Here is a 13,426-nt window from a genome sequence, read left to right as displayed (position 1 = left end):
TGCTCCACATCACTCCCCTGCCCTCCTACCAAGCTCTTTCCTCCAAGGCTCCTGGTACCCTCATATGCCCTCTGCTGCTTCCCCCCAGCCAAGCAGACTGTCCTAAATAAGCTCTAGCCTTCTTCCCCTTTCTCTTTGGCAATGCCTTATGTGCATGGTGTGCCTTTTCCTTCTTCTCCCGTCAGTGATTCAGTTACTTCCTTTAGGAGCTGGCTGTTAGTACAGGCTCTGTATACAGTTTTGCTCACTCTCCAGCCTATTCTCAAGTCTGTGAACTAGTGGCTGTCTCTGGACGTTGTTTATCCAGAGTGAGGATAGAGTCACATTTTTCTTCTTTTTACTAATGAAATCGAGCACCAATTGTGTCTAGACATGGATGTGAATAAAGTCATGGGCTTTTTATTCTCAAGGGACCAAGCTTTCCTCAATGACCAGATAAAGCATTGAATCATCGGCTCAGACACTATGCAAACTGCAAGAGGATTGGCATTTTTAAAAGTTATTGAGATAGCATGGGGTGAGCGGGGCATCTTTACTTCATTGTTGTCTTCTCAATTCTTTGAACATAGCAGGTGCTTAGAGACACAAAAAAGACATTTTGCAGTTTCACAGACAGTTCATGGCGGGCACTCAATGAACAAGTGACTAAGAAAGCTGCTATTAGGAAAGCGTCTGTCTGTCAATTGGAAGCTGGGGCGGGGCCAAGGGCAGAGGGCGTGCCTGACCCGGGTCTGTCTACCGGAAACATGCGCACTCTTCACAGAAGGTGACGCGAAAGCTGTGGAGGCCGCGATTACGTAGACGCAGGCTCTGATTGGCCACCGCTCCAGCGCGAGGGGCCGTGCCTACGCGTCGCCAAGTAAACAGGGCAGGCTAGGGGCGGAGCTACGGAGGCGCCGCGCCCTGGTTGGCCAGGCGGGAGGTGGGGAGTGCCGCGGATTGGTCGCGGTTGCGAGCTCGCTGGTGTGGAGCGAGCCGGGTCCCCGAGCCGGCGGCCTGAGGGATGGACGAGACGAGCCCGCTAGTGTCCCCCGAGCGGGCCCAACCCCCAGAGTACACTTTCCCGTCGGGCTCGGGAGCTCACTTTCCGCAGGTACCGGGGGGCGCGGTCCGCGTGGTGGCGGCCGGCCTTATCCCGTCTCCGCCGAGCTCGCCCGGCCACGACCGGGAGCGGCAGCCTCTGCTGGACCGGGCCCGGGGCGCGGCGGCGCAGGGCCAGAACCACACGGTGGCGGCGCAGGCCCAGGCCCTGGCCGCTCAGGCGGCCGCGGCGGCGCACGCTGTTCAGACCCACCGCGAGCGGAACGACTTCCCGGAGGACCCCGAGTTCGAGGTGGTGGTGCGGCAGGCCGAGGTGGCCATCGAGTGCTGCATCTATCCCGAGCGTATCTACCAGGGCTCCAGCGGCAGCTACTTCGTCAAGGACTCTCAGGGGGTGAGCGCGGGGGCGCGGGCGTAGCGGGGACTGCGCCCCGGGACCGTGGGAGAAGGGGAATCGAAAGGGTGCAGAAGAGAAACTTCAGCGCCAGCTCCCCACCCCCACCCCATCCCCCGACCCCCATTCCCCGGCGGTACTGGGAATGCTTCTGGGGACTAGAGATGGGGAAGCCTCGCAAGGATGAAGAAATCAATCAGAACCTTTCTGATGAGGGAAGCGTGAGCGGAAAGTGAAAAGAGGAAATTGACCAGATACTGGGCAGAGAAGTGGTGACCGATGCTGCTTTTCAGTCGGCCCCTTAGATTCAAACTACTGGGACAAGTATCTGGTCATTGCCTCCAGATTCGAGACTTTAGTCCTCTTCTCTATAACATTTTATTTATTTATCTAATTTTGGCCCAAAGCAGTGCGCCCCTGTTCTGTGGGTCCATCACGGGCTCCGAGGATTTAATTCCAGCCTCTCTGGTGGGGAGGTTGTCTGTACCGGGATCCCGGGTTTCTTATTAACAGTCATTGGTGACAGCGTGGGTAGACTCATCAGTGCCGTCTGTCCTGGTTGTTGCTCACTTCTGGGAAAAGGTTCACATCGTTGCTTATGGTTCCTCGGTTTAGAACGTAGAGCTTTAAACACAAGAGGCTGTCTCCTGCCCTCTAATTTCTCCCTCAAGCCTATCAGCAGTTTGCTTAGCTAAGGTAGAGTTTTGCTGACCTTAATTTTGTCCCCTGATTCTGTACTGGGGGTATGGAAATAGGATAACATGGGGCATGAGGTGACCAGGGCAGCTGAGAAATTTATCTTTATCCTTTTGAGAACTTCCTAAGAATTTAAAACTTTGGACACAGATCAGACCAGAGTTATTAGGGGGATAGTAGGTCAAGATATGTGAGATCTTTCCTGTTGATGTTTTCAGATGTGCCCAAATAGTTCATTTTTAAAATGTACTATTATATGTATTAAAATAATGGGTGTTAAAATTGCCTCAAAATCCCCTTGCATCCCCCCCCCCCCCAAGATAGGGTTTCTCTGTGTAGCCCTGACTGCCCTGGAACTCACTCTGTAGAACAGGCTGGCCTTGAGCTCAGATTTCCTCCTGCTTCTATCTCCAGGTGCTGGGATTAAAAGCACGTGTCACCACTGTGAAGCTAGTCCCTTGTATTTTTTTTTTGAATGAACTTGAAAAATTTCCTTTAATTTTTAGAATGTTATTTATGTGTATTGATACTTTGCCTGCGTTTATGTGTCTGTGAACCATGTGCATGCCTGATGCTGGGATAGGCCAGAAGGGGGTGTCGGGTCCCCTAGAACTGGAGTTGCAGATGGTTGTGAGCTGTCAGGTGGGTGCTGAGAATTGAACCCTGGGTCCTCTATAAGAGCAGCCAGTGCTCTTAGCTTCTGAGCCATTTCTCCAGCCCCCATGTGGGCTCTTTAGATGGGTAGGTAGCATGCTGTTGTGTGTCTAAGTGGCCAGGGTGGGCTGTGACTTGTAGCTCTTGATAGAGTTCATTGAATAATCCATTCACCCAGAGTTGTCCCTGAGATTACCAAAACCAGAGAGCAATTCTGTCAACTTTGTGTAAACTGGATTGGAGGAGCTTTGAGAAATTGCAGGTCCCTGATTCAGCTCTCAGCACAACAAAACAAGTCATCAAGATTTTATCTTTTGGCTGGGGGGTGGTGGTGCACGCCTTTAATCACAGCACTCCGGAGGCAGAGCCAGGCGGATCTCTGTGAGTTCAAGGCCAGCCTGGTCTCCAAAGCGAGTTCCAGTAAAGGAGCAAAGCTACACAGAGAAATCCTGTCTCAAAAAAACAACAACAAAAATCCCAAAAAAACAAAACTTTTGTGTGTGTGTGTGTGTGTGTGTGTGTGTGTGTGTGTGTGTGGGGTGGGGGGGAGAGGCAGAATGAGATTTAAGGTAGTAGTTGTGTTTTGGGAGGGGCAGTGAGTAACAGTATGTTGTCTGGATCTTTCGATAGCTATAGGAAGAGTTTTGTTTTTTTTCTCATTTAGAAGTATATCAGGGCCAGGTGGTGATGGCGGCACTCCCCTTTAATCCCAGCATTTGGGAGGCAGAAGCAGGCAGATCTCTGGTCTTTAGAGTTCCAGGACAGCCAGAGCTACACAGAGAAACCGTGTCTCAAAAACCTTAAAAAAAAAAAAAAACAACCCTGAAGTATGTCATATCAGCTGGGGAATGATCTGGTGCTCTGATAGGTGGGCTCTGTCACCTCAGTACATACAGAGGACAGATTATAGATCAGTGGGTTTTGTTCCTGTTGTTTTGTTTTTGGTGGTGTTCAGGATCCCAGTCTCTAATTTTCTGGCAATTGCTCTCTGTTAGCAGTAAAATCTACACACAGATGTCCCCCAAAATTATTAATATGATTGCTCTGCTCCCACTGAAAATGTGGTTGAAGACAGAGGAGCACTTCCTAAATGCTTGTTGGAGAGTTAGACTGGCCACAGACACACAGTAGTTGGTATTGTCACCTTAGAATCTGCACCAAATGTATTTATTTTATTTAATTAATGATTAGATAGTACTTACCTTATGCCAGTACTATATTTAAGTGCTTTATGAATACTAACACTTATTCCCCATAACCATCTTAGAAGTTGGTACTATTTTATCTTCACAGGTGACAATGAGGTGCGGTATAAATGATTTGCACAAAGTCCCTCCCCTAGTAAGGCAGGCATCTTGGCTGCTGAGGTCCTGCTCCTGGAAGTCAGGCATCTGAATTCATAGTTTCTCTTTATAGCTCTGGTGTTGGTTAGTATTGCACTTGCCTGTGTGTGATGGAGATTTTAAAATAATAATGACAAAAAAAGGTTTATTAGTCTCAAATATAAAGGAAGTCTATAGACTTCCTAGAAGCAGCATGACTCTCACTTCAAGTCCAGATTTAGCTGTCCTTAGCATGTGGCCTACACTGCATCTTCTAAGATAGCTATTCAGGCTTACTTGCTTGTTAGCCTTTGGAAGAAGGGAGAGAAAGAATGTGTCTCCACCCTCTTGGACCCGTCCTAGAGGTTGCACCAGATTTTTCTGCCTACATCCTATTGTCCAGAACATAGTTGTAGTACTTAGTGTCTGGGAGTTGTAGTTTTTATCTTGCCTACACGATAAATTAGATATCTTATGTCAGGCAGAAGGGGGAAATAGGAGGAACCAGTAGTGTGTGTGATAACTATTTTGGGAAGTCAGAAATATTCTTTTTTAATATTTTAAAGTTAATTTTTCGTTGTTTGTTTTGAGACAAGATTTCACTATGTAGACCTGGCTGGCTTGAAGCTCACCATGTTGACCTGGCCTTGTTGTGGCTAGAATTAAAGGTGTACAACACCATGCCCAGTCTATTTTAACCTTTATTTATTTAATTATGAGTGTGCCTGCAGGTTTGTATGCCATTTGTATGTGGGTGCCCAAGGAGGTCAGAAGTGAGTGTTGGATCCCTTGGCACTAGGGCTGCAGGCAGTTGGGAGCCATCTGATGTAGGTGATGCAAATTGTTCTCAGGCACTCTAGAAGAGCAGCAAGTATTCCATCTCATTCTGAAAGATGCTTGACTATGACAGCCTTCATTCCACTTCCCAGTTTGTGGTAGTTTCTGCCACACGATAATTAAGTAAGGACCTGGAACAGTAAAATGGAAAATGCTAGATTAGAAGTTGTCATGGTGATGTGTGCTCACATTACCCCTCCTCACTTACATTGTTGGTGCTTCAGATCTCATGTTCATTCAACTACAGATGTATTTCCTTAGAATTTACTCTTTTATGATCTTCATATTCCCAGGAATTGCAGAACATGTGATCTAACTAGTTTAAGACAATTAATGAGCCAGGCATGGTGGTGCAGGCCTATAACCCCAGCCAGCCCTCAGGAGGCAGAGGCAAGTGGAGCTCTGCAAATTTGAGGTCAGCCTGATTTACATAGTGCCTTCCAGGCCAGCCAGACCCTGTCACCAGAGTGGGGGGGGCAAGGGAGAGGAATTAAGTGAGATGTCACACATGAAAGCCCCTTAGCAGGTACATAGTCAAGAGTTTTTTCCATTTTGCCCCTTTGTTTTTTTGTTTTTCTTTTAAAACAGGGTCTGGGGTAGCCCAGGCTGACCTCAGTCTAGCTATTTAGCCAAGAATGACTTTGGTACTCTTGATTCTCCTGCCTGTACCTCCTGAATTCCTGGGATTACAGGCATGTTCCATCATGACTGGCTTCACTTTGCCCTCTTTTACAGTTATATACCTATTGACCTCTGTATTAGGCTTTCTTGGATACATGGTGTTGTGTAAGGCAGAAGTAGTATGATTTTGAGAGGACATTCTCATAACCACTGAGAATAGCAATTCATTAACTAATGCTCTTTAGTCTTTGCATAAAATTACCAATTGCAGTGTCTACAGGGATATCCATCCACATATTCTAGGAACTTTATATCCTATCAGTGATTTCAACCTTAAAATTATATATATATATATATATATATATATATATATATATATATATAACCATTTTATGTGTTTATTTGATTTTTTTTGTTTTTTTTTTTGAGACAGGTTCTCACTGTGTAGCCTTACCAGACCTGAAATTTTGTGGACCCAGACTGGCCTTTAACTCAGAGATCCATCTGCCTCCGCCTTGTGAGTGCTGGGATTAAAGGTCTTCACTACTACTCCAGCTTGTTTTTATTTTATTTTATTTTATTTTTTTAAGATTTATTTATTATGTATACATCATGTATGACTACAGGCCAGAAGAGGGCACCAGATCTCATTACAGGTGGTTGTGAGCCACCATGTGGGTGCTGGGAATTGAACTCAGGTCCTCTGGAAGAGCAGTCAGTGCTCTTAACCTCTGAGCCATCTCTCCAGCCCTATTTTATTTTTTTAAGGCAGGGGCCTACTGTGTATACCTGACTGGCCTGGAACTCATAGTGACTGCCCACCTCTGCCTCCTGAGTGCTGAGATTAAAAGGTTTTCTTATTTGTATGTACAGAAGAAGAGCATTCAATATGTGAATATTTGAAAAACAGCAAAAGACGTCATTTTCATGAGAAAATGTTGATGTATGTGAAATTGGGACCAGTCAGATGACTCAGTGGAAGGTACTCAAAACCAAGCCTGATGGCTGAGTTCAATTCCCCAGAATCAGGTGTGGTAGGATAGAACTGACTTCCTCAGGTGCTCTTCTGACACCGGTCCAGAAGAATTCTTACATCCTTCTACTTGGTTAAGAACCAGATTGATAGCCATCACCAGATCTTAAGGAGCAAAACACTTGAACGATATAATGACTGCTCTATACCCTGTATGGATGTAGGTCATGAGATTTGAAGCTTTATCTGCCATCTGGTACAGGGAGCTATCTCACGCCGAAGTTACAAGTACAATAGTTCACAGTGCATAGTAGTATGGCCTAGGGATCACTAAAAATGTCTTTTGAGGGCTCAGGGATGATGGTTGTAAGGCTTTATTTGTCTGCCCTTACTCTCATTTCCCTTTGTGTGGAGAGCAGAGATGTGAAGAGATCACATGATGTGAGATACTGAAACCTTGAACACCAAGGAAGGTATGAGAAGGCAGTGGGCTTCCATTAACTCAGATATTACATAGTTTAGCAAAACTGTTTTAAAAATGGTTATTTTCATAAAATTTTGGTTATGTTAATATGTAGTGTTTATTTTTTATTAATAGTTTTAACATTTCAGCTTTAGTTTCAAATATAGGAAGTATAGCTTTTACCCACAAAAATGAAAGCTTTTGGGGTAATCTTATTTATTTTTTGATTGATTTTATTTTATGTGTATGAGTGTTTTGCCTGCATGTATGTCTGTGCACCACATGTGTGTCTGCTGTTTGCAGTGGTCAGAAGACAACCTAGGTGCTCTGGAAGTAGAGTTACAGGTGATTGTGAACCACTCTCTGGGTGCTAGAAAATTAACCTGGGTCCTCTGCAAGAGCAGCAAGGGTTCTTTACCACCAAGCCATCTCTCCAGCCCCAGAATCTTTTACAAAACAATATTTTAATTAATTCTTTGAGAATTCCATATAATGTATTTTGATCATATTCACACACCTCCATTCCTCCTAGGTCCATCCTCTCCACCTGACCTCCCTTGGAGTTCTTTTAAATTATTATTTTAATCTAGTCTGTGTTGCCTGCTACTCTTGGTAGTGGGGCCTGCCCTGAAGTATGGTTGACCTACCACGGATCATACTGTTAAGAAGACTGCCTCCCCCTCTCTTTGGGGTGGGGGTCTTAACAATTTTTAACAATTTAAGGGAATACTAGTACTGTACTACCATGCCTATCTCAAAGGAACACTTGAGAGGAAAAAGTTTGAGAACCTCCCATGTTGTGTGTAACAAACATAACGTTTTTTTTACATCTTTTTCCTTTCTTTCTTTCTTTCTTTCTTTCTTTCTTTTCTTTTCTGTTTTCTTTTTTTTTTTTTTTTTTTTTTTTTGGCGGCGGGGGTTGGGGTGGGGGAGTTGTTTTTTGAGACAGGGTTTCTCTGGTGCCTGTCCTGGATCTCACTCTGTAGACCAGGCTGGCCTTGAATTCACAGAGATCTGCCTGCCTCTCCCTCCAAAGTGCTGGGATCAAAGGTGAGCATCACCACCACTCAATTGTATTTTTTTTACATCGTACTTATTTTGAAGGTTTACACACAATGCAATTAGAGGTCAGAAGACAACTTGTGAAGCCAGGTCTCTCCTTCAACCACGTATATTCTGGCTATTGAATTCAGGTCATCAGACTTGATGGCAAGTACTTTTTAACCTGCTGAGCACTCTGGCTAGCCCCTGAATTTAAAAGAAAAAAAAAAAAACTTTTAACTAAAGGTCACTTCTATGTATATTACTGTGCATGAATGATTTATTTGAACTAAAGTTTTAAGTTCTTGGGAAAAAGAACTTCCTTTTAATTTTTCTTTTTTCTTTTAAAAGGCGTATGCCACCACCGTCCGGCTTTTTCTTTTCTTTTCTTTTTTTTTTTTTTCTTTTTTTTCTTTTTTTTCTTTTTTTTTTTTTTTTTTGAGGCAGAGTCTTAACTATATAGCCCAGGCTGGCCTTGTTTATGATCTTCCTGCTGGATTACAGGCATGCACCACCACACCTGGATGGTTTTGTTTATTGAGAGGGAGTCTCAGCATTATTTCCCAGGCTAGCCTTGTACCCTTGGACTCCAGTGATCTTCATTCTTTCTGATGAGTAGCTGGGGCTGCAGATATGTGACATTTTGTCTTTTCAGGGGTCTCTTTATCATACCCTTATGCTAGCCACTGCTGGTTAGCTATCTGAAACTTAGGTTCCAGTAATTGGTTGTAGGTTCTGACACCAGCTAGTTAGAAGTTTCTTGGTTCTTGGTATGGTTGTGTTTTTATTCACAGACTACTACTTAAGGTATCTGTACATTATTCTTCATTAAACAGGGAAATTAGTAAGTGGCTGTTTAGGAAAGATGCTTTTAAAATCAGCACAAAACTGATACGTTCTGGCTGTAACAGATGAATTGACTATCTAGGGAGAGTGAATGGTGAGGAAAATCAGTCATGTTTTTTCTTAGCGAATACTGGTATTTAAATTTGAGTGGTTTTAGAGTTTGTCCTTCACGGAAGAGGAGAGTATTCTTGATTTGTCAGTAGCATAGTTCACTATAGCTGTCAACATGGCTTTGGAAATTAGGACAGAGACTTTTTGTGTCTGTTGAGGAAAACTACCACATATTTACACAAACTAGGTCCTGATCAAATTTTAGCAGAACTAAATTACACTGAGGTCTGTTGTTAGTCCTAGTCTCCCTCTCTCTGAATATCTGCAGCCCCAGCTACTCATCAGAAAGAATGAAGATCACTGGAGTCCAAGGGTACAAGGCTAGCCTGGGAAATAATGCTGAGACTCCCTCTCAATAAACAAAACCATCCAGGTGTGGTGGTGCATGCCTGTAATCCAGCAGGAAGATCATAAACAAGGCCAGCCTGGGCTATATAGTTAAGACTCTGCCTCAAAAAAAAAAAAAAGTCCATGCAGAGTCCTTCTGGCTCTCCATTCTCCCGCCCCTTTCATTCCCTCAGTTATTTCATGCAGACAGTATTCTCCAATGAAGCCCTTGTGTGACGGAGATAACCATAATTTTTAATTCCTTTGAAGAGCCAACTAATGCCTGCCTCATAGTGGGAGGAAACTGAGGAGCCTGACCGGTCAGTACATAAATGACACTTGTCTGTAATTTGGCCTTCAAGTTCTGCTTTCTTTAAGTGGAAGAATTTAATTTATTCCCGGTACTTCTCAGTCCTCACTGGCGTCTGGAATATCTTCATCTCCTTCCCACTGGAGGCTGCAGGCTGCAAGCTGCACTGTTGAGGAGTGTTTCAGCAGCCTCATCAGCCCTGATTTCAGCTGAGAGCCTGGGGCTGCTTCTCTGGTTTCAGAGACTGGATTCCAGATGAGCACAGAGGCTGGCATGCCACGGTTTCTTACTAGCCACTTTGGATAAGAAAGTAATTCTGTGGCAGCACACACCTTTAATCCCAGCACTGTGGAGGCGGAGACAGGCCGATTTCTGTGAGTTCAACTAGTCTGGTCTATATAACAAGTTACGGGCCAGCTAGTGTCTTTTTTTTTGGTTTTTCGAGACAGGGTTTCTCTGTGTAGCTTTGTGCCTTTCCTGGAACTCACTTTGGAGACCAGGCTGGCCTCGAACTCACAAAGATCCGCCTGCCTCTGCCTCCCGAGTGCTGGGATTAAAGGCGTGCGCCACCACCGCCCGGCTAGTGTCTTTAAATAAAAGTAACTACAAAAACTCTTATAATATGGTTTATATTTTCCTTTTGCCAATAAATGACTTTGACCTAAGAATAAATTGATTTTTTTTTGGAAGGAAAAAGAGTTTTCTTGCTTTTTCAAATCCTTGCAAGGAGTTTTTGAAGGATCTGGCTTCAAGATTTAACTGATTCTTGATTGAGATGGGATGAGTAAGTTCACTGGTACTCAATTAATGGAGGCAGATGGGTACGTGTTGTCTGCTGTGACCTACCCTAATTCAGGAAGTTATGCCCTGAGTTATGCCTCATGACTCAAACAACCCTGGGTTGACTGTGAATTAAGGGAAGAAGAGGAAGAAGAAGAGTCATAAGATGAATTACTTGGTTAGCGTATCTGCTTTTCTTACTTTGAGTTACCAGTTTGGTTTCTGGATGGAATGAGATAAGTAAATCCAGAGGGCCTAAGATTCTGTGAAAGAAACCATTCAGAGTCAAGGCTTGGTGCAACACACCTTTAACCCCAGCACTCGAGAGGTAGAGGAGGTGGATCTCTTGAGTTTGAGGTCAGAGGGTCTACACAGCTGTGTTCCACACCAGCCAGGGATACGCAGTAAGATCTTATCTCCACAAAAACAAACCCAGGAAAACAGATTAATTACTGTAGGCTAGAGAAAATGAATTGTGGGCTCTCTTCTCTTAAGCCTTTGCCTATCAGAATTAAGAGAACCCCAATTCTAACCACATTCTTTTTCCTGCTATGATTTTTGTTTCCTCTTTGGTTGCTTTGTTATTAGATTGTATTTCTTAAACTTTTTTTTTCAAAGTTTTGTTAACATCCAGGAGATGGGATAATAAGTCTAATAGAGGAATGGGTCACTGATAACAATTTTCTTAACTTCATTCCATAATACTTCATGTTCTTTGTTTTCTCTGCAAGACTGAAAGCCAGCCAGCCCAGCAATCCTCCTGTCTCCACCCATTTTGGAGCTGAGGTTACAGGCATTTGCAGGGATGCTCAGCTTGCTACTTGGGTTCCAGGACCTAAGTTCTGATACTCACAGTTACAAAGCAAGCGCTCTTAACTGCTGAGCCATCTCTCCAGCCCTTAATCTTTATGTAATTGATAGAAATGACAATATTTACACTTACACACACCCTGGAGGTTGGAGTTTGATGGTACTAAGTTTCTGGCATACTATAATAAAGTATTAATGGGATAAATGGAACAGGGATTCTTAAAATAAAATATAATCCATTATAAAGTAATATTTCATTTTTGGGAAAAGGATTAATTTTAGGCTATTGATATATAGTGGGTTATATCCTTTTAGAGAGGACAGAGCAATGCTGTTTTAGCATGGAATTGTTGCCCAAGATGTATTAGCAAGCTAGATGGTGATGGTGTATGCCTGTAATCCCAGCACTTGGGAGGCAGATGCAGGTGGATCTCTGTGAGTTTGAGGCCAGCTTGGTCTACAAAGCAAGTTCCAGGACAGCCAGGACTGTTAACACAGAGAAACTCTCGTCTCCAAAAACAAAACAAAACAAAAGATGTATTACCAAGCTGGCTTCTGGGTTTTGCTCCTAGAAGCATACAAAGGCATTTACTTTGAAGCAGAGTTACAGCAGAGGAGAGTGATGGGAAACCTGGGAGTGAAATAAGAAGAATGAGGAGTCTTGCTGTCTTTGGCCATAGCTCTTTCTAGCAGCCTGTCTCCACTGAATCAAAGGCCTCATAATGCTAAGTGTGTGATCTGCTACTCAGCTTCTCCCAGACTTCTAAATCACCTTCCCTGTCCTCTTTTTCTTTTGTCCATGTAGAAGATTGTTGCTGTCTTCAAACCCAAGAATGAAGAGCCATACGGGCACCTTAATCCTAAATGGACCAAGTGGCTACAGAAGTTGTGCTGTCCATGCTGCTTTGGCCGTGACTGCCTTGTCCTCAACCAGGGCTATCTCTCAGAGGCAGGGGCTAGCTTGGTGGACCAAAAACTGGAACTCAACATTGTTCCCCGTACAAAGGTCAGTGACCCATTTCTGGGAGCTTTAGTACTTTGCTAAAGGTTTGCTGGGCCCTGACCTCTATTAGTGGAACAGAGGGTCCAGGGAGGTCTTGTTTAAATATGAGATAGTCAGCAGCCTTTTGGGGGTAGGTGGTAGGAATAGGCTTACAGTTTGATCATCTGATAAAAGCTATTCTCAGAAGGACACATAATATTTTATATACAATCTTACGAATCTCACAGGTGCTTTATGTGCTTCCTTGGTCTTTGTATCCTAGGCAGTCATAAGTGGTTATAAACTGCTCATTCACAAAGACTTTTGGATCAAGATTTAGTACACAGTTTCTCAGTTTCTTTCTTTCCTTCCTTCTCTCCCGTTTCTTTCTTTCTTTCTTTTTTTTTTTTTAAGTAAAAATGATTCTGTATGTGTATCTTCATGTGTGCAAGTGCGAACAAAGACCAGAAGAAGGCATTGGATCCTCGAGCTGGAATTACACGTGATCTGAGTCTCCTCATTATGGGTGCTAGGAACCAAACTCCACTCCTGGAAGAGCAGCAAGTGCTCCTAACCACTGAGTCATGTCTCCAGTCCTTTCTTTTTAAGGGACAAGTCTTGTCATGTTGCCCAAAAGAGTTTTAAACACAGTATCTTCATGTGGTCTACCTGCTTTAGCCTCCCAAGTACCTGAGTCTATAGAGTCTGCCACCATGCCTGCCTTATGCAAGGTTTGGTAAAGAGAATTTGGTTGGGCTGAGGGTTAGAGTCAAATACCTGTCTCAACTCCCTGCAAAAGACTAACATGGAATTTCCCTCACCTACCTTCATGCTGTGGAATCCTGGGGCTGGTCTGAGTATATTAGAATAGCGGTCCTGGCCTGGGTGTGCTAGAACACTTACTCAGCATGTGCAAGGCCTGGGTTCAATCCACAACAACACAAGGACTGAAGGAAGAGGGAGAATGGGAAGGGAGAGGAGGGAGAAGGAAAGGACCAGTTCTAGACAGATTCACATATAGTGTGGATTTACACATCCCTTGTATGTGTTGTGATATGTTAGTTGAGATTCTGATAAAGAGGATCATATTCCCCTTTCCAATTTGAAACAGTGCTTGAATCCATATTTGATTTTATATGACTTCAGGGAATTTACTGATACTAGTTTAAGAACATCTCATATGATCATTTTTGCTTCAGACTCTGGTCCCTCACCTGA

At 43.8% G+C, this 13,426-nt stretch overlaps 1 protein-coding gene across 2 annotated transcripts in view; it reads left to right on the top strand.

Moving 5' to 3' along the window:
- Nucleotides 1-721: 721 nt before the first annotated feature.
- Nucleotides 722-13,426, top strand: part of Pi4k2a (phosphatidylinositol 4-kinase type 2 alpha) — a 31,377-nt gene continuing 18,672 nt past the window's right edge. Inside the window, exons 1-2 of one of the 2 annotated variants that reach the window (XM_059257939.1) lie at nt 826-1,435; nt 12,032-12,232. In XM_059257939.1, coding sequence (XP_059113922.1) covers nt 1,004-1,435; nt 12,032-12,232 — 633 coding nt within the window. In that variant the 5' untranslated portion in view covers nt 826-1,003. Of the gene's footprint in view, nt 1,436-12,031; nt 12,233-13,426 lie in introns of both variants that reach the window. The other variant, XM_059257948.1, reaches the window with a different exon arrangement.

Source organism: Peromyscus eremicus, chromosome 1, assembly GCF_949786415.1.
Source record: "Peromyscus eremicus chromosome 1, PerEre_H2_v1, whole genome shotgun sequence".
Lineage (NCBI taxonomy): Eukaryota > Metazoa > Chordata > Mammalia > Rodentia > Cricetidae > Peromyscus > Peromyscus eremicus.
This window is presented reverse-complemented; position numbering and strand designations above follow the sequence as displayed.